The sequence below is a fragment of the Salmo salar genome, chromosome 02 (genome assembly GCF_965601325.2).
Source record: "Salmo salar chromosome 02, fSalSal1, whole genome shotgun sequence".
NCBI classification, from domain to species: Eukaryota; Metazoa; Chordata; class Actinopteri; order Salmoniformes; family Salmonidae; genus Salmo; species Salmo salar.
Window position 1 is genome coordinate 30777827 of NC_138292.1, and position 24531 is coordinate 30802357.

At 43.6% G+C, this 24531-nt stretch overlaps 1 protein-coding gene across 6 annotated transcripts in view; it reads right to left on the bottom strand.

Moving 5' to 3' along the window:
* Positions 1-24531, bottom strand: part of LOC106579063 (oxidation resistance protein 1) — a 185557-nt gene that overhangs the window by 63687 nt on the left and 97339 nt on the right. For 2 of the 6 annotated variants that reach the window (XM_045701913.2, XM_014158606.3), the window contains exon 1: positions 8142-8468. The exons of the other annotated variants lie outside the window; for them this stretch is intronic. In XM_045701913.2, coding sequence (XP_045557869.1) covers positions 8142-8271 — 130 coding nt within the window. In that variant the 5' untranslated portion in view covers positions 8272-8468. Of the gene's footprint in view, positions 1-8141; positions 8469-24531 lie in introns of those variants that run through there. 6 annotated transcript variants of the gene reach the window in all.

The window sequence follows — 24531 nt, forward strand, 5'->3', positions numbered from 1 at the left end:
CACCCCATCCAGACTGCCTCATTAGCGCGCACTCCAGGGCAACTAATCACACCATGATCTCTCCATCGGCTCCTGGGTTATTGCCTTGTGTGCAATGTTCAGTTGGTAAAGTTATTATTTATTTATTTATTAGTTTAACATAAAAGGCATGTTTTTATGTCTCCTGAATACAGTAGCTAGACTATACATACAGTTGAAGTCGGAAGTTTACATACACTTAGGTTGGAGTCATTAAAACTCGTTTTGCAACCACTCCACAAATTTCTTGTTAATATACTATAGTTTTGGCAGGTTGGTTAGGACATCTACTTTGTGCATGACACAAGTCATTTTTCCAACAATTGTTTACAGACAGATTATTTCACTTATAATTCACTGTGTCACAATTCCAGTGGGTCAGTAGTTTACATACACTAAGTTGACTGTGCCTTTAAACAGCTTGGAAAATTCCAGAAAATGATGTCATGGCTTTAGAAGCTTCTGATAGGTTAATTGACATCATTTGAGTCAATTGGAGGTGTACCTGTGGATGTATTTCAAGGCCTACCTTCAAACTCAGTGCCTCTTTGCTTCACATCATGGGAAAATCAAAAGAAATCAGCCAAGACCTCAAGTCTGGTTCATCCTTGGGAGCAATTTCCAAATGCCTGAAGGTACCACGTTCATCTGTACAAACAATAGTACGCAAGTATAAACACCACGGGACCACGCAGCCATCTTACCGCTCAGGAAAGAGACAGGTTCTGTCTCCAAAAGATGAACGTACTTTGGTGCAAAACGTGCAAATCAATCCCAGAACAACAGCAAAGGACCTTGTGAAGATGCTGGAGGAAACTGGTACAAAGGTATCTATATCCACAGTAAAACAAGTCCTATATCGACATAACCTGAAAGTCCACTCAGCAAGGAAGAAGCCACTGCTCCAAAACCGGCATAAAAAAGCAAGACTACGGTTTGCAACATGGGGACAAAGATTGTACTTTTTGGAGAAATGTCCTCTGGTCGGATGAAACAAAAATAGAACTGTTTGGCCATGATGACCATCGTTATGTTTGGAGGAAAAAGGGGGAGGCTTGCAAGCCGAAGAACACCATCCCAACTGTGAAGCACGGGGGTGGCAGCATCATGTTGTGGGGGTGCTTTGTTGCAGAAGGGACTGGTGCACTTCACAAAATAGATGGCATCATGAGGCAGGAAAATTATGTGGATATATTGAAGCAACATCCCAAGACATCAGTCAGGAAGTTTAAGCTTGGTCGCAAATGAGTCTTCCAAATGGACAATGACCCCAAACATACTTCCAAAGGTGTGGCAAAATGGCTTAAGGACAACAAAGTCAAGGTATTGGAGTGGCCATTACAAAGCCCTGACCTCAGTCCCATAGAACATTTGTGGGCAGAACTGAAAAAGCGTGTGTGAGCAAGGAGGCCTACAAACCTGACTCAGAAAAACACCAGCTCTGTCAGGAGGAATGAGCCAAAATTCACCCAACATTGTGGGAAGCTTGTAGAAGGCTACCCGAAACGTTTGACCCAAGTTAAACAATTTAAAGGCAATGCTACCAAATACTAATTGAGTGTATGTAAACTTCAGACCCACTGGGAATGTGATGAAAGAAGTAAAAGTTTAAATAAATCATTCTCTCTACTATTTTTCTGACATTTCACATTCTTAAAATAAAGTGGTGATCCTAACTTACTAGGATTATACGTCAGGAATTGTGAAAAACTGAGTTTAAATGTATTTGGCTAAGGTGTACGTAAACTTCCGACTTCAACATATATATTTTTTCTTTTTTAAATGAAATAATTAAAAGGATATTTCTACAATTTTAACATACATTTAGATTTCATATATATCATTTGATTAAATCTTTAGATAAATAGAAATTTGGGGAAGAAATTTACACAAAACCCTGAACAACTATGTAATAACAATGTTCTTGTTACCTGAGGCTTGTGCATATGAACATTCCACAGTAATACTATATGTATAGTCACTGAAAAGGCCCCTGGTCTGTTGTCAAGGACCAAAGGACCCCAGTAGCCTACCCTAGACTCCCCAGATCAAAGCTCTATTCTCACCAATAACCATACTAGCATACTGCTCAGAATGAAGCAATGTATTTGACATGCATTCTAGATAAGTAGGCTACTGTAGAATGCATGTGGACACCGGAACATAACCCTTTCTGCCTTTGGATCAATGCAGTAGAAGGAGCTCACCTGCTGATCCGCTGGCACACTGCATCTCTGACTGCTGCAACTCCAACACCAAGAAACCTCTCAGGTTTCAGCCTGAATCAATAGCCTGAGGTGAGGAGAAGTGATGAGCTCAGCTAAAAGGAGAACCACAAACTCTGCAGTATCTCTCTTTACTGATCCTCAGTGAGCCAGTGTCACTCAGCAGCCAGCCAGGCCTTGGTCAGAAGAAAGTAAGTATCACAAATCTACCACTTCTCTCTAGTCTGCTATCTCCACTGGACTCACCACCATCCTAGCTGAAATCTACCAACTGTACGACATCATCAACCCTCCAACCACAGTCAGCTAAGCTCCCTGTCCAACCACAGTGGTCCACAGAGATCACAGGGGGGAAATGAGCCAGTCTTTAAAAGTATCTGTGTGACTATCACAGAGGAATGAGAATTGACAACTTGATGAACATTTCCCGGGCAGCAAACACCACCCAGAATATTCCATGAGAAATCTCTGATGGCTTTAATGCTAAATCTTTATCGTATCCTGTATCACTGTAAAGTCCATGGAGAATAAGAGCACCTCCTCCCAGCTGCCCACTGCACTGAGGCTAGGTAACACTGTCACCACCGATAAATCTACGATAATCGAGAATTTCAATAAGCATTTCTCTACGGCTGGCCATGCTTTCCTCCTGGCTAACCCAACCCCGGCCAACAGCTCCGCACCCCCCGCAGCTACTTGCCCAAGCCCCCCCACCGCTTCTCCTTCACCCAAATTCAGATAGCAGATGTTCTGAAAGAGCTGCAAAACATGGACCCGTACAAATCATCTGGGCTCGACAACCTGGACCCTCTCTTTCTAAATGATCCACCGCCATTGTTGCAACCCCTATTACCAGTCTGTTCAACCTCTCGTATCGTCCGAGATCCCTAAAGATTGGAAAGCTGCCACGGTCATCCCCCTCTTCAAAGGGGGTGACACTCTAGACCCAAACTGTTATAGACCTCTATCCATCCTGCCCTGCCTTTCTAAAGTCTTCGAAAGCCAAGTTAATAAACAGATCACTAACCATTTCGAATCCCACCGTACCTAGGATTAAGTCATCCTTCTAACCCTCCCCCCCTACCCTCCCCCCCCCAAAAAAGATATAGATGTACTATTGTAAAGTGGTTGTTCCACTGGATATCATACCAATTTGTAAGTCGCTCTGGATAAGAGTGTCTGCTAAATTACGTAAATGTAAATGTAATGTAATGTAAATGTACCTTCTCCGCTGTGCAATCCGGTTTCCGAGCTGGTTGGTCACGGGTGCACCTCAGCCCCGCTCAAGGTACTAAACAATATCATAACCGCCATCGATAAAAGACAGTACTGTGCAGCCATCTTCATCGACCTGGCCAAGGCTTTCGACTCTGTCAATCACCGTATTCTTATCGGCAGACTCAACAGCCTTGGTTTCTCAAATGACTGCCTCGCGTGGTTCACCAACTACTTCTCAGACAGAGTTCAGTGTGTCAAATCGGAGGGCCTGTTGTCCGGACCTCTGTCAGTCTCTATGGGGTACCACAGGGTTCAATTCTCGGGCCAACTCTTTCCTCTGTATATATCAACGATGTCGCTCTTGCTGCGGGTGATTCCCTGATCCACCTCTACGCAGACGACACCATTCTGTATACATCTGGCCCTTCTTTGGACACTGTGTTAACAAACCTCCAAATGAACTTCAATGCCATACAACACTCCTTCCGTAGCCTCCAACTGCTCTTAAACACTAGTAAAACTAAATGTATGCTTTTCAACCGTTTGCTGCCCAGTCCCGCCCACCCTACTAGCATCACTACTATGGACGGTTCTGACTTAGAATATGGGGACTACAAATACGTAGGTGTTTGGCTAGACTGTAAACTCTCCTTCCAGACTCAAATTAAACATCTTCAATCCAGAATCTAGATTTGGCTTCCCATTTCGCAACAAAGCTTCCTTTACTCACGCCGCCAAACATACCCTCGTAAAACTGACAATCCTACCGATCCTCGACTTCGGCGATGTCATTTACAAAATAGCCTCCAACACTCTACTCAGCAAACTGGATGCAGTCTATCACAGTGCCATCCGTTTTGTCACCAAAGCCCCATATACCATCCACCACTGCAACCTGTATGCTCTAGTCGGCTGGCCCTCGCTACCTATTCGTCGCCAGACCCACTGGCTCCAGGTCATCTATAAGTCTATGCTAGGTAAAGCTCCGCCTTATATCAGCTCACTGGTCACGACAACAACACCCACCCATAGCATGCGCTCCAGTAGGTATATCTCACTAGTCATCCCCAAAGCCAACACATCTTTTGGCCACCTTTCCTTCCAGTTCTCTGCTGCCAATGACTGGAACGAATTGCAAAAATCGCTGAAGCTGGAGACATATTTCCCTCACTAACTTTAAACATTAGCTATCAGAGCAGCTAATCGCTGCAGCTGTACATAGCCCATCTAATCTACCTACCTCATCCCCATATTGTTTTTATTTACTTTTCTGCTCTTTTGCACACCAGTATTTCTACTTGCACATCATCATCTGCACATCTATCACTCCAGTGTTAATTCGCTAAATTGTAATTACTTCGCTACTATGGCCTATTTATTGCCTTACCTCCTCGCGCCATTTGCACACACTGTATATAGACTTTATTTTTTCTATTGTGTTATTGACTGTACGCTTGTTTATTCCATGTGTAACTCTGTGTTGTTGTTTGTGTCGCAATGCTTTGCTTTATCTTGGCCAGGTCGCAGATATAAATGAGAACTTGTTCTCAACTTGTCACAACTTCCTCCGAAGTCGGTCCCTCTCCTTGTTCGGGCGACGTTCGGCGGACGACGTCACCGGTCTTCTAGCCATCGCCGATCCACCTTTCATTTTCCATTTGTTTTGTCTTGTCTTCCCACACACCTGGTTTCAATTCCATCAATTACATGTTGTGTATTTAACCCTCTGTTCCCCCCATGTCCTTGTCTGGTATTGTTTATTGTAAGTGCTTGTGCACGTTATGTCTGGTGTGCGTCGGGTTTTGTACCCATTTATTGATTGTTCTGTTTTCCGGTGAGTTTTTATTATTAAACTGCACCGTTGGAAACAGTTTTTGCTCTCCTGCGTCTGACTTCTCTGCAGCCAGTACGCACCCCTTACACAACTGGCCTACCTATTTAAATAAAGGTGAAATAAAATCTAAAAAACCTCACTAAAGCACGCTTTGGCACAACATATTGAAATGCATTGGGTTGTTGCTCAGGCTCATGGGTAGTCTGGGTAAACAGTGAACACGTCTTTCAATTATGGTTGAGAAGACATTGAGAAGATGTTGGATGTGAGTGTTGCTTAATCAAACAGTCACAGCAGATATTGAGAGGAGGGTCGGTCAGACATTGACCTCCTAACCAGGCTGCAGTTGCTGGCCTGTCAGTTAGGCATTAACTCAAAAATATACTAGAAACAAATAACGCTGCCACTGCATCCTGGTCATAAATCAGTGGGATCCCCCTTTAACATGCCAGGTCAGATAGATGCATCGCTGCAAATGTTGCTTTTGATTGTTGTGAAGGTGTCTACTGTTGGTATCCAGGTAACAGAGAGATCTAATGGACAGAAGTGTCCAATAATAATATCTTAATAGAATATTACTGGAGGAATCTGCTCCCCTGTTTATGTTTTTCTAGTGACCCAACCTTCCCTTTGATGCTATTTGATGTACAGTACATCATACAGCAGCACGTTGCTTTAAATGGACTGGCGGTGAATCTCAAAGGAATGTATGTTAGTTCCATTTGGGCATACTAAACATATTGAATTGTAGCTAGTCGATATCAGTAAGTAGCCAATACAAACACTGTGCGGTAGCCTAAAGCACTGCTGCACATGATGACAGTATGACGCAGTTGTTGTTTACAATGAAAGGTCAAAGGTTGTTACGCCTGTTTACATCAAAGCATCATTGCTCCTGACGACATTCAATCACCCTTATAAAACATCTGTAAGTTTATTTCATTAATGATCATTGAATTAATCACTGCCTGTTGGGTTATTGTGAGGACACACTGGGGCTAAACCAGTGACGCATTACAAATCTTCAATCGGATTAGCTATCTGTACATGCCTAACCAGCGAGGCTCAAAATAAATATGGAAATTGAATATGGAAATATTTTTGCCCTAAATGCGTTTCAATGTGAGTTGCTATTGTTAATGAAGTTATTTTCCTCCATCCAAATAAATCCCTAATGAGACCTAAACGCCAAGAAAGATACAATCAAAAGCCAATATGATATAGGCCTATGTAAGGTTCTGTATTTATTTTCTTAGTCAACCTTGTGTTCTGTTTCGTTGTGTTCTTGAACGTAGCCCTGTTTCTTTGTGTTCTTGAACGTAGCCCTGTCTTTCATTTTTGTTCATTGAGTTCACCTGTGTTAGTTACTCACCTGGTCTCATCAGCTCCTTATTTAGTTCAGTTCATTCTGTTTGTGCCTTTGTGAGGTATTGTTCGTTTTGACTCTACTAAGCCTATTCCTAGCTCGTTTGTGAGAACCAGTTACAGCCTTCAGTCCTAGTTGATTCACCTGCCTGTTTGCATACCTGTGTATGACCATTGCCTGCCGTGCTCTGCGCGCGAGTCTACGCCTTTTTCTCCCTGAGTATTCACTACAGCCTAACAACTCCTCTCCGCAAAGACAGACACCATCCATCACAGTATATCAAAATGAAACTTTCCACACAATTGGCTGTAAAAAAAATATAAAAAAATCCACCATTAGGAAAACAACATCCAATTATGTGAAGGCCTATTCCAGACCTGGGTTCAAATACTATTTGAAATCATGCCCAACACTTTAGCTGTGCTTGACAGAGCTTGCCTTTAGCTATAGAACCATTATAAAACGACCTAGTCCTCACCCACCTGGCACTCCAGGCAAGCTCAAATAAATGCTCAAAGTGTTTGAAAGATTTCAAATAGCATTATAGACACTGGTGTAGTACAGCTGAGACGCTAGAAGGCTGTGTACTGTAGCGGAGAAAAAGTGGGCTCTGTAGCAGTCAGCAGGATAATAGTTTGGTCTAATTAGGACAGAGATTAATAAGATGCATGCTCTGCTGCCCACTGTGACTTACTGCGAAACCAAACGCCACTGAGGCCAGTTCATTAACAGTTCTCCCTAGTGCAGACAGTGTGTATGTGTGTGACTTTGTGTGTGTGTGTGTGGCTGCAGGCCATGGCCCTACTGAGAGGAGAGAGGCAGGTAGTCAGGCCTGAGAAGAGCCCCTCGGTAGGCTTCTGTCCCGTCTGTGATGAATGAGCAGGCTAGGCCCCTTACATGAACTGGTGTTTAAAGTCAAGAAAGCGTTGGCCCACTGATGAGGGAACTGCTCAGAGCTGTGTGAGAAGTGTGTTAAACTGGGCAATTCATGTAGTAGTATGCATTACCACAGGCTTAATAATTGTCATTGTTCACAACAGAACTGGTGTAACTCAGAGCGCAGAATAGTGTCCACTGTAAAACGCCTGAATTTGAGATGTGTATCACAACTCTGTCTCTTAAAACTACCCTTCAATCAAAGCACACAATCCTTCGTTTTTCGGGTGAAGTTAATAGGTAATGCAGATCTGTATTAAGGTATTTGTAAGCCATAGCATTCGAAATAATGCATTTAGGTATATTGAATTGGTTGATATTGCAGACTGTGCCTTTAAGAAGCCTGCGCAGGGAAATGTGTAAACTCCACTGTCCAACTCGTCACTGTTGCAACTTCTTCACCTTATGCCAAAGCTACAGAAAATGTACTGTAGGTTGTTAAAATAAAAAATAAACACTAACTGACTTCATCTACGGTAGGCTGAACTCTGAAACATTACACATTATACATTGAACAAGTTCGGCTCCAAGTCTATACTCACACCTGTGTTAATGTTGTCGTGCACAGATCCAGAATGTTCTGCGGAAGAGCCATCGGAATTTTCCCGAGTCGAGGTCGAGGCAGGCCAGATTCTATTCGACAGCGCGACCCTGACAGACAGAATGTAGTCCATACTGTGGAACTTGTACGAATATCACAACATGGATGCACCTTAGTTATCACTAACAACCGTTTAAAAAGCCATTTCTGATATCACTGTCATTACTCAATTGCGATAAGATCTAGATAAAAGTCTTTAAACAAAGTGTAACGCAGTGAAACGAGCACACTTCAGCAGACGCAGAAATAGGAACTGAAACAACTTGTTCTTCCCTGATGACGTACGTGTTTGGCGTCAAGCAGTGCCCTGCACTCACTGCAGTCAATGGATACGTATTATTGATTTTTATTTTATAACCTTTATTTAACTAGGCAAGTCAGTTAAGAACAAATTCTTATTTACAATGACGGCCTAGGAACAGTGGGTTAACTACCTTGTTCAGGGGCAGAACGACATATTTTTACCTTGACAGCTCGATGATTCGATGTTCAAACCTTTCGGTTACTAGTCCAACGCTCTAACCACGAGACTACCTGCTGGTTACTAGTCCAACGCTCTAACCACGAGACTACCTGCCGCCCCAATGATGAACAATTCCATTAAAAAGTTGTGAAAAACACAAGATCATAAAGTGCATTATGTAGCTACAATATCCAACCTATGCAATTAATACATGTTTATTGCTATACATTGTTATAGGGCATTGTTATATTGTTTATATTCTAATATTTAGCCTATGCCTTGGCTTAGAGGTGGTAAGTTCATTATCAAGATGGTTATTTAGGTCTTACAAATGAGTGACTGTCTCCCTGAATGAGAGGTCTGAACCTTTATGTTATGGCATGTACTCGCCCCGGAGGGTTTCTGTTTCACCCCATCTGACTGTTTCCCTCAATTGCTGCAACTTGCACTTCTTTACTTAAAGATGACATGCATGACAATCATGGGAACGGAACAAATCTCACTCTCATCTTAATAACATTGTATTAAATTGAGGAAAGCACATAGCCAGGCAGCCACTCCACTTAATATAAGTGTCCCACCATACAGCATAAGGCCAGGGACACGCCTGCGGCATATAAGTGTCTCTTCAGACACCATGGGAAGAAGAGATGGCATTTGGAATGGGTAAATAAATGTGTGTGGAACAGTGAAGAACCCAACAGACCAGGACAAGGTGTAATAACTGGGGAGCAGAATTGGAAACTGGAAACAGTCCAATTCATTATTCTTCAGCAGGGATATGGTAGGAAATGAAAGGGAGAAAGAGAAATTAGTTTTAAAACCCTGAACTGGAAATAAAAGTCATCTAAACGAATGAATACCAAGGTAAGACATATGTTGTGCTCCATCTGCTGGTTACAGTGAAAAGTGCAGCCTGGTTTATAAATCACCTATTATTTTTAGGAGCACATGGATGGGTGACAGATTTACTCTAAATTGTGACAAAGCAATAGGTCAACATGGGCACATCCAGAGCCATATAAACAGAGTCAGGCAGAGTCTGGCCCCTCAAGGTTTCCTCCTATTACTAAGGAAGTGTTTTTGTACTTTACAACAAGTTATAAAGCATTGTAAATGCAGGCTTTTGGTAAAGTGTAGTCTGTTGTGAAAGAGTAAAACAAAAGGCCAGTGTTCACAAGAGATTTGGGTCAGGGTTGCCGAGATGAAGTAAACTGTTACCATTGATTTGTAACAGTACCACAGAGTCCATTTGGCTTCCTCTCTGTTTGGCCCTGTTTTATAAACACACGTTGCAACAAATTATTTGACAGACTGATTGATGAACTCTCAGTCAATAACACTGGTAAAGTTCCAAGTTCCAAGGTGAACATGATGATGGATGAGGCTGCCTACAGTATGAGCTCTTAGTTGAGGGATTACAACTTGCTTTCTGCTCCATAGTGACCTTGAACACCATCCCCTGTCTGGGCCCCTGGGACGCTTGGCCCGGGGCAGGGTTGTTGTGATGGGTTTGAGACAGACCACCACCTGGGGCTTGTTGCTCTGTAATATATAGCTACTAAAGCTGTAAAGCTGCCCAGAGCAGTCATCAAATCATCTGTTACTTCCACACACAGAGGGGGATTGGGTTTCCTCCCTGAGCTCTGTCTATTGCAGCCTAATAGGGGAAGAATTAGATACTCTCACCATACCATCTAGCTCTGCTCCAGGGCATTAGTGTGCATTCCTCCTCTAGTTAGTGGACAAACGTGCACTAACGACATGGACCATAGCTACGTACCATCCAGAAGACCGTCTGAACTGTAACACAGTCTGCTTATTCAGCCCTGTTTAGTTTTCCCACCTGACTATTCTAAAGGCTGTGTAATTAAGCTACTGTGTAAGTTGAGTAGTTTATGAAACATCCAGAGGCATTAAATAAAATTAGCCTTATTGAGTGAAGAGATTAAAGTCTCGTTCAGTTTCAAACAACATTAAGTTTGGGTATTTAATGTACCTCTCCTTTCACATTAACGACATTAAGGAGGTTTATCTGATTAAACGAGTAGTCTACTGCCATTCTATCCATTCTAATGGGTTTATTCTAACTTCTGTAATTTGGTTATTAGCATATTAACAACTGTTATACATTATATAAATGTATCGGATTGTAAGCATCTCTAGTTAAGAGGACCAGCTAAGGTTTGTATTGGTAACTACTTGTCTCTCTGGTCCCAAGCAATCTCTTCATTACCAAACACAACACAACTTGTACAGGAATCCATGCACAGAGGACCTAGTGTTACCAGCTGCCTCTGTAAGCCCTAGCCTAGCAGGCTGTGTGTGTGTGTGTGTGTGTGTGTGTGTGTGTGTGTGTGTGTGTGTGTGTGTGTGTGTGTGTGTGTGTGTGTGTGTGTGTGTGTGTGTGTGTGTGTGTGTGTGTGTGTGTCTGTGTGTGTGTGTGTGTGTGAGAGGCTTTGTCATCGTCAGAGAGTGGTGCTGGGCAGAGTGTTCCTCTCACCAGTTTCCAGTGAGAACCAGGTAGGCTGGCGGTATAATCCCCAGAAGAGGAAGGATTTCATTATGAAACAACAAACAACAAGCCCACAGGCAGCTCCCCTGTCAACCGTCTGGTTACATAACCTGTTCACAACACATTGTGAACACACACACACAGATGCACACGCAAGCATGCACACACAGACATACAGACACACACATGTACACAAACAAACATCTGTGCATTTCTCAACAACATAAAACAACAGAAATAGAAAATCACTCAAGCAATAAAATGCACCTGCTGGCAAACACAAACAACCTGCGTTTCATTGAGTAATAATTAAGAGAGAGGGTGATTGAGGTTCTGTACCGTACGCATATGGACTGAAATAAGTGTTTATAACTAGTTAGAATATGAATAGAGAGTGCTTGGAAATGAAGATGACATTTCTCAGTACTCTATCGAGCAGTGTGTTCCATACACCGTGTTCCATACAACTGTCTTTGGGTCTTAGAAAAGCACTATATACATACAGTTGAAGTCGGAAGTTTACATACACCTTAGCCAAATACATTTAAACTCAGTTTTTCACAATTCCTGACATTTAACCCTAGTAAAAATTCCCTGTCTTAGGTCAGTTAGGATCACCGCTTTATTTTAAGAATGTGAAATGTCAGAATAATAGTAGAGAGAATGATTTATTTCAACTTTTACTTCTTTCATCACATTCCCAGTGGGTCAGAAGTTTACATACACTCAATTAGTATTTGGTAGCATTGCCTTTAAATTGTTTAACTTGGGTCAAACGTTTCGGGTAGCCTTCCACAAGCTTCCCACAATAAGTTGGGTGAATTTTGGCCCATTCCTCCTGACAGAGCTGGTGTAACTGAGTCAGGTTTGTAGGCCTCCTTGCTCGCACACGCTTTTTCAGTTCTGCCCACAAATTTTCTATGGGATTGAGGTCAGGGCTTTGTGAAGGCCACTCCAATACTTTGACTTTGTTGTCCTTAAGCCATTTTGCCACAACTTTGGAAGTATGCTTGAGGTCATTGTCCATTTGGAAGACCCATTTGCGACCAAGCTTTAACTTCCTGACTGATGTCTTGAGATGTTGCTTCAATATATCCAAATAATTTTCCTGCCTCATGATGCCATCTATTTTGTGAAGTGCACCAGTCCCTCTTGCTACAAAGCACCCCCACAACATGACGCTGCCACCCCTGTGCCTCACGGTTGGGATGGTGTTCTTCGGCTTGCAAGCCTCCCCCTTTTTCCTCCAAACATAACGAAGGTCAATATGGTCAAACAGTTCTATTTTTGTTTCATCAGACCAGAGGACATTTCTCCAAAAAGTATAATCTTTGTCCCCATGTGCAGTTGCAAACCGTAGTCTGGCTTTTTTATGGCGGTTTTGGAGTAGTGGCTTCTTCCTTGCGGAGCGGACCTTTCAGGTTATGTCAATATAGGACTCGTTTTACTGTGGATATAGATACTTTTGTACCAGTTTCCTCCAGCATCTTCACAAGGTCCTTTGCTGTTGTTCTGGGATTGATTTGCACTTTTCGCACCAAAGTACGTTCATGTCTAGGAGACAGAACGCGTCTCCTTCCTGAGCGGTATGATGGCTGCGTGGTCCCATGGTGTTTATACTTGCATACTATTGTTTGTACAGATGAAGGTGGTACCTTCAGGCATTTGGAAATTTCTCCCTAGGATGAACCAGACTTGTGGAGGTCTACAATTTTTTTTCTGAGGTCTTGGCTGATTTCTTTTGATTTTCCCATGATGTCAAGCAAAGAGGCACTGAGTTTGAAGGTAGGCCTTGAAATACATCCACAGGTACACCTCCAATTGACTCAAATCATGTCAATTAACCTATCAAAAGCTTCTAAAGCCATGACATCATTTTCTGGAATTTTCCAAGCTGTTTAAAGACACAGTCAACTTAGTGTATGTAAACTTCTGACCCACTGGAATTGTGACACAGTGAATTATAAGTGAAATAATCTGTCTGTAAACAATTGTTGGAAAAATGACTTGTGTCATGCGCAAAGTAGATGTCCCAAGCGACTTGACAAAACTATAGCTTGTTAACAAGAAATTTGTGGAGTGGTTGCAAAACGAGTTTTCATGACTCCAACCTAAGTGTATGTAAACGTCCGACTTCAACTGTATCTATTATTGCAATAGCATAACAGAGGGAGGCCAGTAAAAATAGTGTTAGCACTAGGATGATGTGAAAGAGACAAAGACTGTTTACTGTAGTTAGCACTAGGAGTCTCTCAGAGAGACAGGCAGGCATCGGTCTTCACAATGGCTGCAATCACAGGTGGAAACGGGCCTGTCACACAACACCTCCTTCTCTCCTCTCCTTCTCTCCGGTACATCTCTTCATTGGGAAAGTATAGCTTTCTCTCCAGCCCCTCAAAGCTGTCAACAACAGCATCACAACAAATGATTATGTTTTTTTCAGAAAGCGGTGCCGAATATTCATGAAGCTATGAATCCATGTTGTGCAAAATGTCTGTTAGCAATGTGACAATGCCAAATTGAATCATGTGGAGGAACTGGCTGTCTGTTTACATCACATACTGGACTTATATAACCATCATTAATGTCACTTAGTCATCCAAATGGGATTTTATTCCTTACAGTGCACTTCTTCTGACCAGGGCACATAGTGCTTGGGTCAAAAGTAGTGCACTATATAGGGAATAGGGTGACATTTGGAATGCACACCTTAATAACTGCCATTATTCACGGTTGGTTTTAAACAAGCCGCCCTCACTTGAAAGTCTGCTTTCAGTCCTTTGTCTTTTCTCATACAAAATGGAGTTCTAAAGCCCTCCTATAGCAAGAGCCTTTTTATGATAGGCCATTTACTCTCCTCTCTGCGGTTAACCTCAGTAGCGGTAGTTACTGTAAGCAGCAGAGCAGAGGGTGAGCGGGGACTGCAATTACCCAGCCCCTTCATCAGGCCCTGGCCTATGGGCTCGCAGTGTGGGAGTCAAGGCTACCAATCATACCCCAGACAATTCTTTCACTCTCTCACAGACTCATAGGTCGTCAATTTAGTGTTCAAGGCCATTACTGGGGCTGAGATGGACCCCGCCTCAGCTGCCTTGCCTTCCCAGAGTCACTGCATCTAGAACCAGGGTAGCTATAACTAACATTACCACAGCATTATTGACTCTTTATGTCATGCATACATGCTTTATGAATGGTACATATCACCACTCTAAGCAAAGTGTTAGTATTCAGTGTCAGCATTCTCCTGATGTTGGGAGAAGAGAACCCTTAACAAAGGAGAATCATCCCGTCAGAGACAGTTCTATTTTTAGAAGATATGCCTCTTGTCACAGTCAGTTGTGTTCTTTGATGCGTCAGGGTTCTCTCTTCCACAATTCATGAAACTTATACTGTTTTGGTTCAGTTAGTGGCAGATTTTAGACCAAAACTATCAAAACTTTAGATTTCAAACATTGATTTCTTATTGTTAAAAATGATGCAGTTAGTGTGGAATGCAGAAACAGGCTTGGAAAGTTATAAACACACACTCTGCACATTCAAGACAAACTGAAATAACTGTGTTGACTATAAACGTTATCACAAAACTAATACTATGTCATAAATGTTATTGTTCACCATTTCTAAATGGTTCCAGAGAAAAAAGCATCCATCTGTAGATGAATTCTATTAAACCCAACGTACTAGACTGGACTGGAGAGCATCTTGAGTGTTGGGAGAGGGTGACAGTAAAGCTTGGTTGTGACTCAGCCACCTCCACCGCCAGCCCGCCACACTAATTCCATCCGTTGCCTTGCTTCCTCTTTTTCCCTCTGGGACAGCGCAGTTGTCCTGGTCTGTTGTGATAGATCACTGCATTGTGAGAGCTAGAGCCATCTTTCACCAGCGACTATAAACCCCAGTCCCCCTGTCATGGTCATCCATCTATCCTCCTGTGGCCGTGGGTGTCTGTACTGTGCCTGTCTCAGGCTCCACTGAGAGGCTGGGTGGCCCCAGGAATAATGACCAGGGGTGCACAGTGACCATCAGCTCTCCCTCTCTCCCTCTCTCTCTCGTTGTCTCATTATGATATGAGAAGAGGAGGAGAGGAAGAGAGAGGAGGAGAGGAGAGGGGATGTGGAAAGTAGAGGTGGAGAAGAATAGAGGAGAAGGAGAGGATAGGAGGAGGGGAAAGAGGATAGGAGAATGAGAGGGGAAGATGAGAGGTGGAGAGGAGAGGAGGAGGGGAAAGAGGATAGGAGAAGGACAGGGGAAGATGAGAGGTGGAGAGGAGAGGAGGAAAGGGGAGGATGAGAGGTGGAGAGGAGAGGAGAGGTGGAGAGGAGAGTTGTCTGTCTCTGAGAAAGGTTTCATTTCAGGAGGATAAGATGAACATCAGACATGCACCACTGCTCTCGTCACGCAGGCAATTTATTAAAACAATAAAGCCCAACTATAACGCTGACAGCTCCACAGGCTGAGACAGGGAGTGGGAAGAGACAGGGAGTGGGAAGAGACAGGGAGTGGGAAGAGACAGGGAGTGGGAAGAGACAGGGAGTGGGAAGAGACAGGGAGTGGGAAGAGACAGGGAGTGGGAAGAGACAGGGAGGGGGAAGAGACAGGGAGGGGGAAGAGACAGGGAGTGGGAAGAGACAGGGAGTGGGAAGAGACAGGGAGTGGGAAGAGACAGGGAGTGGGAAGAGACAGGGAGTGGGAAGAGACAGGGAGTGGGAAGAGACAGGGAGTGGGAAGAGACAGGGAGTGGGAAGAGACAGGGAGTGGGAAGAGACAGGGAGTGGGAAGAGACAGGGAGTGGGAAGAGACAGGGAGTGGGAAGAGACAGGGAGTGGGAAGAGACAGGGAGTGGGAAGAGACAGGGGGGGGAGAGACAGGAGGGGAGAGACGGGGGGAGGACATCTCAGTGAAATGAACAAAATCAATTGTATTTTATGTTACCTCCATTGAACTCTGCGGCTGGAATTAATTGGTTTCTCTTTAAGTCAGACACACTCATATATTTCATCATTATCTTAAACAGACTCCCAAGAATCATAATGCTAAAATGGACGACGACTGTCGTTTTAGCTGCTCTTCTTCCTCCCTCTCCTCCCCTGTCGTCTGGAGTATATGGGCAGCTGACTGATACAGTATGTGCATCCCAAATGGCACAATATTCTCTATATCCCTATGGGAACTGGTCAAAAGTAGTGCATTATATAGTGAATACAGTAGAATGACATTTGGGACACAGTCAGTGGCAATTTGGATTTAAGAAGGCATCACCCAGTCTATTTGGACACATCACCCAGTCTGTCCCGCCCATCAAATTGACAAACATGACAAAGGGTCTGTACTCAATCCATCTATCTTAAAACACCCTTTGACCCTCTCCATCCATCACTATGATATCACTGCTTCCATCCACAACACAGGGCCTAAATTGGATAATGAATCTCTCTTCTCTGAAATACACTAGATGGGTAATTTGTTGGTTAAATGATGAGTTGGGCAGGCACGTATTGGATGAGCTGAGAGTTGTTGAGTTGTTATCGCCGTTGTATTCACTACAATATAGTCAGATAGAGACTATAATCATGCGGCTGAGACCTCTATCACATTTCTTTGTGACAGTAGAACTGATTGTAAGAGTCCAAGCGAGCATGAAACACTATAGTGTATAGTCTATACTCTGATGCAGCACCAAAGAGAATGTTCTGGGCCGACACACTAACATTCAACGAGATGTAATGAATGCACTGTCCACTGACCCATGTTGTGTAGACTGCATACTGCACTGTTAGCTAAATCTTGTCCCGCAGCTATATTCTTCCCCTTGGATAAACTAGTACATGGTCAACCCGGGCCCCTGGACTGTATACAATACAAAGTCTCATTAGAATAAGGAGATGGGAGTTCCAGGAGGGGGGTTGAGATGGTGGATCGCAACAGTGGCATGTATTCATGGATGCCAAGGGAAGCCAGGCTTCCCCCCAAAAGTGACAAATAAAAAAATATTATAAAATCATTTATATCTTTCGTCTCTGTGTTTCATAAGTTTCCTTCAATTTGCAAGAGGCTGAACGTATCTCACCGGAGAAAAGATCCAAACAAGCGAAACAGCGCCCCTCTGTCTCTGTATGTGTAGGCCATCTATCTGATGCTGTCTGGTCAAAAAGAGTTTGACATTGTTGCCGACCGTAACATTGAATGAAAGGCAAGCCAACGAGCATTTTTGGCTTCCCTTGACACATTTTTTTATCAAATAATAGCCAATCAGCTTTGAGCTAAACTGAGTAAGCTCAACTGTGAATGGTCCTGGCACACCAAAAAAAAAGTGTCAAGGGAAGCCAGTTTGGATTTGGCTTTACACCAATCACATCACATTGAGAGCAAAATGTAATTGACAGAAACAACTTCAATTGCTGCATCTCATTGTGTTGTTGTCCTCTAGTGGCTAGCTACAGTAGCTAGTCAAAATTGGTCCTTTGCTAAATTAGCCATGGCTAGAGATAGGGATTTGGACTTGTGGTTTTACTTAATTCTCCGTACTGGCCAATGATTATAACAGCGATGCTGATGCAACCATAAATTCATACATTGTGCCCCTGGCCAAAAAGGATGGAAGTTCAATAGGCAGCTAGATGTAGAAGGCTATTGTTAACTAGCTAACGTTGCCCATGAAAGGAAGTTAGGGTAGCAAACAAACAACAACACAAAATCAAAGCGTGTATTGCATGAGAGTCATAGACCATTTTGTCAACATGAAAGAGAGAAGGATGGCAGTGATGTTTCAACAAATTTGTTCTACTTGTAAGTGTACACACACACACACACACACACACACACACACACACACACACACACACACACACACACACACACACACACACACACACACACACACACACACACACACACACACACACACACACACACACACACACACACACACACAAAGCATAGATGATTTGATGATGTTGAAGTTTAAATGGTGCTGGAATAGTTGAGGCAGCTCCTGTTTTCTTTGCAACTTGCAGTAACTCTCCGTGGTTCTAAATCAATAGTTATTTAGTAGTCCGAAAATGTGGGAAACATTCATTTGCTTGACCATGCTGTAGGTCATGTAACTGTTTGTTACATGCAATATGCTTTGTGGACTTCACCGGACAGAGGTTTCTCTCTGGTTTTGTGGTGAAACAAATGTGTTGTTGAATTTATTTTGCCACTGTGTCTTCTTATTGTCTCAGCCTTAGGCCTATATATCACAGTCGCAAGGCAGTTACCTAACAGGTTATAGAGCAAACAACGCAATTATCACAACACATAGATTGTAATATGGCTTTTCTTCTGGCTTGGCTTCCCCAGTGATTTTACCCACGCATCGTTATTGGATCAGAATTAATCACATGCAGCTAAAAGTGGTGTTCACATTTCAAGGACCGCAAGGTTACTGCTGGACCTGGGCCTTCCCCATGCCTAGGTCCAGCATGCCTAGGTCCAGCAGTTAGTGTGCAGGAGCTGCCTGCACACTAAACTCTGACAAGACACTTCCTAAGAGATCTGGTCAATAAAAGGGGTCTAATCTAGTGCTAATCACCTACTTAGAGGAATCAATCACAATACTCCTGTTATGGGACTGTATTATGGAAAACATAGACGGACAGTTTCTCCATTGAGGATGCATTTTAGTCTAGTACTAGACTTAATCTGTGTCCGGGAAACCTGCACAGAAAATAATGACGTGTGTGCTGTAGCCAACTTCTATGGCTAAATAAATGTGTAAGTAACCATAAAGATTGTGTGAATGGTAATATTTGTATGCTCCTTACTGGCATCAGGCCTACAAGTGCTTTTCTGAAACGAATTAATATAACACTGAATATCCAAGAAGTAAGCAAACATTTAATGGGTAACAATAAATACAACTCTTACAGAGTTGATCCTGCTGCATCAACGCATGTGTATAAAACACAAACACAGGACGGTGAAATATAGCTGTTTCAATGGAATGGGATTCCATAAATTCATGAGCAAAACGAAAACAAATATCAACAGTTATATGGAGAGGCAGGTCTTATTTTCCCCTGATGTAAAATCAATCAATAGGCTAGCACTGGCCCTTCCTGTTCACTCTCACACACACACACACACACACACACACACACACACACACACACACACACACACACACACACACACACACACACACACACACACACACACACACACACACACACACACACACACACACACACACACACACACACACACACACACACACACACACACACACACACACACACACACAGGAAAAACTGCTTACTCTTCATTTGAGCTGTATGTAATCAATCCCTGGCATGGGACGGCAGGCTGGCTGGCTGGCTGACAGGCTGGCTGGCTGGCTGCAGACTTTATTCTCCAAACTAAGTGTGGAAACAGTGTGATTACTAGCGCGATGGCATTTATAAATTGAACGCGGATTGGAGGAGAGGAGACGAGGGCTGCAGAGAAACTTCACGTCAACATAATTACACCACTTGCCCAAAGGCAGATATTTTACAGTACACTGCAGTAAATTTAGCTCCCCACTGCTGAAGTGACCACAAAAGAAAATAAAATGTTTTTCATTGCTGGGTGAAGTTGAAACTCTCCCATGGCCATTGTTATGAATCCCATTGCCACTGTCATTGAGCTATAGTTCTGTCCAAAATGGCACTCTATTCCCTACAGTGCATTACTTTGGGCCCTATGTGCCCAGGTCAAAAGTAGTGCACTATAATGAGAATAGGGTGCCTTGGGACGGAGAGAGTTAACCTCTCTATGACAAAGGCTTGAATCTACCTGAGAGTTGTTGACTCATATAAAAGACCATTGAGGATAAAATACTCTATTGCTGTCCTTTGTACTGTTAGTGATACTGAGTCTTAACGATAGTCCCTAACGGAATCATGTGGCTAGAATATACAATAATTCACATGGGATAGATTTGGAAGCTATCCAAGCCCCAAAGAACATCTGCATGACATTTGTTGTGGTGATATTTAGCATAGTGTCATATCATAGGCCAATGACATTGAGATGACATGAGGGGTGTTAGTGTCAGACCAGAGGTGTGTGTGCATGTGTGCGTGAGTGTGACACACAAATCCCAACATGGAGATTGATTATCTGGCTAACCATGCTTTATACAGTGCCTTGCGAAAGTATTCGCCCCCCTTGAACTTTTCGACCTTTTGCCACATTTCAGGCTTCAAACATAAAGATATAAAACTGTAATTTTTGGTGAAGAATCAACAACAAGTGGGACACAATCATGAAGTGGAACGAAATTTATTGGGTATTTCAAACTTTTTTAACAAATAAAAAACTGAAAAATTGGGCGTGCAAAATTATTCAGCCCCTTTACTTTCAGTGCAACAAACTCTCTACAGAAGTTCAGTGAGGATCTCTGAATGATCCAATGTTGACCTAAATGACTGATGATGATAAATAGAATCCACCTGTGTGTAATCAAGTCTCCGTATAAATGCACCTGCTCTGTGATAGTCTCAGAGGTCCGTGTATAGCGCAGAGAGCATCATGAAGAACAAGGAACACACCAGGCAGGTCCGAGATACTGTTGTGGAGAAGTTTAAAGCCGGATTTGGATACCAAAAGATTTCCCAAGCTTTAAACATCCCAAGGAGCACTGTGCAAGCAATAATATTGAAATGGAAGGAGTATCAGACCACTGCAAATCTACGAAGACCCGGCCGTCCCTCTAAACTTTCAGCTCATACAAGGAGAAGACTGATCAGAGATGCAGCCAAGAGGCCCATGATCACTCTGGATGAACTGCAGAGATCTACAGCTGAGGTGGGAGACTCTGTCCATAGGACAACAATCAGTGGTATACTGCACAAATCTGGCCTTTATGGAAGAGTGGCAAGAAGAAAGCCATTTCTTAAAGATATCCATAAAAAGTGTCGTTTAAAGTTTGCCACTAGCCACCTGGGAGACACACCAAACATGTGGAAGAAGGTGCTCTGGTCAGATGAAACCAAAATCGAACTTTTTGGCAACAATGCAAAACGTTATGTTTGGCGTAAAAGCAACACAGCTCATCACCCTGAACACACCATCCCCGCTGTCAAACATGGTGGTGGCAGCATCATGGTTTGGGCCTGCTTTTCTTCAGCAGGGGCAGGGAAGATGGTTAAAATTGATGGGAAGATGGATGGAGCCAAATACAGGACCATTCTGGAAGAAAACCTGATGGAGTCTGCAAAAGACCTGAGACTGGGACGGAGATTTGTCTTCCAACAAGACAATGATCCGAAACATAAAGCAAAATCTACAATGGAATGGTTCACAAATAAACATATCCAGGTGTTAGAATGGCCAAGTCAAAGTCCAGACCTGAATCCAATTGAGAATCTGTGGAAAGAACTGAAAACTGCTGTTCACAAACGCTCTCCATCCAACCTCACTGAGCTTGAGCTGTTTTGCAAGGAGGAATGGGCAAAAATGTCAGTCTCTCGATGTGCAAAACTGATAGAGACATACCCCAAGCGACTTACAGCTGTAATCGCAGCAAAAGGTGGCGCTACAAAGTATTAACTTAAGGGGGCTGAATAATTTTGCACTGCCAATTTTTCAGTTTTTTATTTGTTAAAAAAGTTTGAAATATCCAATACATTTCGTTCCACTTCATAATTGTGTCCCACTTGTTGTTGATTCTTCACAAAAAAATTACAGTTTTATATCTTTATGTTTGAAGCCTGAAATGTGGCAAAAGGTCGAAAAGTTCAAGGGGGCCGAATACTTTCGCAAGGCACTGTAGTAGCTCCAGTTAAAAGTATTATTGTATCTCTCTCAAGCTGTAAATAGCAGGAAATCCTCCGCACCCACCCTTTAATCTGGGGTAACATTGAAAAGAGACACAGCAACTGGTATGCCACATTTCAAAGCCCTTTTCTTGTGTTGGTCTGGACTGATGTTGGTCTATGTGCTCGATACTAACCATAATTCAGTCAAACATCTCCTTTACACAGCCTGTGCCCCAAAAAGCACCCTATTCCCTATATGGTGCACTACTTTTGACCAGGGCTCATAGGGCTCTATTCAAAAGCAGCACACTATGTAGGGAATAGGGTGCCATTTGGTACACAGCCACAGAAAAGACTGTCCTGAATGGAACAAACCTTATTGTTTAGATTGATAAAACCAAGAGCTACGTCTGATTTCATTTGCCTTGTAGGACAATGGAAGCATGGCTGGTGTAATGGATAGCTGTGACCCACCTGGTCACTAAATCTTTGCTATCGTGAGATATGGCTCTTAATAATTCAGACAGTTAATGAATGCAGTGTGGGTGAAGGGATGTGGAGAGCGAGAGAGACTACTAGAGAGAAAGAGAGAAAAGAGAGAGGGAGAAAGGTTGAGAGAGCACTACATCCACAAAGACAATAATATGCAATGACTAAGAAAGTTCAAAGCTCCAAACCCAGAAAACAGAGGTGACATTCAGCCTTATAACCAAGTTATCATCCAACCTAGCCCATGTCTCCCAGGGGATGAGTAAAGCATACCATTAACCTTTGAAAAAAATGCTTCCAAGCACGGTCATAACTTTACTTGCAATTTTTTACTTTACCTCATTACTTTAAATGGGCACAGTTAAACATCTGAGACTTCCTGCTGCCTGGCTGGGGCTGCGTCCGAAATGTCACCATATTCCCTGTATATTGCATCCTGGGCTCAGGTCAAAAGTAGTGCACTATATAGGGTGTCATTTCAGACACGGTCTGGAACAATTAACTCTGTCAGACACAAACACACCGGAGAGCAGACAGACAGACACTGGGGGGCAGACAGACAGACACTGGGGGGCAGACAGACAGACACTGGGGACAGACAGACAGACACTGGGGACAGACAGACAGACACTGGGGACAGACAGACAGACAGACAGACAGACAGACAGACAGACAGACAGACAGACAGACAGACAGACAGACAGACAGACAGACAGACAGACAGACACTGGGGCACAGACAGACAGACAGACAGACAGACAGACAGACAGACAGACAGACAGACAGACAGACAGACAGACAGACAGACAGACAGACAGACAGACAGACAGACAGACAGACACTGGGGCACAGATAGACAGACAGACAGACAGACAGACAGACACTGGGGAAGGGAAGAGAACTAATCAGCATGGTGGGGAACATAATAACAAACAACAGACAGAATAATAAAACATTGATTGATTTTGCACCATAACAAAGGACATTACACTTCAAGCACTCTCTGGGCTGTTCAGGCAATATTACCTGAGGGAAACAAAACAAAAACTATTTTGGATTGTTGATTTTTTGGAAAGCAAAAACCCAATGTGATGCAGCCAGCAAAACGTTACAATGTCTTTCTGTGTCCTGACTCCTGTGGGTATTTCTTATCATCAGGCAAACACTGTGGCTGACCATACCAGGGTGTCATGTGGAGAGTCCTGCCCTGCTCTGAGAGGCTTAACGATGGAGGGTTCTTATACAGGATTACCTTCCTGCAGTCTGCCTTAAACCCTGGACTTGTCCTGGGGTGGGGGAGAGCCTCCAGGACTCCGCCCGACATAGGATCACATTGTTGGGCCACATGGATGTGGGGTGCAGAGCTGGGGTGGTGGAGGTTCTGGGGGGGGGGGGGGGGGTTAGTTACAGTAGGTAGAAAAGGCCTTAGGGGAGGCAGGACACAGAGAGGGTTACACAGAAACAGGTCTCCGTGAGAGGCTCCACTGACTCCCCACCAGGGCTGGATTTGAGTCCTAAGCTCTCTGATGCTACGTGACCAGCCTCAGCCAGGCTGGCTCTTATCTCAACACACAGAAGAGGCTCTGCTGGCATGACCAGCTAGCGCTGGAGAGTGGGCTGCATGGGGCCGGCTATACTGCTGTACTGCCAAAATGCATGGGGCTCTATAGGCCAGGGGCCACTCCCACACACTGCTGGCCCCTGCTACAGCTAAACCATAAGGGAATCACAACCACCCTGCTACAGCTAAACCATAAGGGAATCACAACCACCCTGCTACAGCTAAACCATAAGGGGATCACAACCACTGAGCTACAGCTAAACCATAAGGGCCCCACCAGCTCGCACCGGGAACCACCACCCTGCTACAGCCCGGTCACAACCACCCGCTACAGCCCGGAATCACAACCACCCTGCTACAGCTAAACCATAAGGGAATCACAACCACCCTGCTACAGCTAAACCATAAGGGAATCACAACCACCCTGCTACAGCTAAACCATAAGGGAATCACAACCACCCTGCTACAGCTAAACCATAAGGGAATCACAACCACCCTGCTACAGCTAAACCATAAGGGAA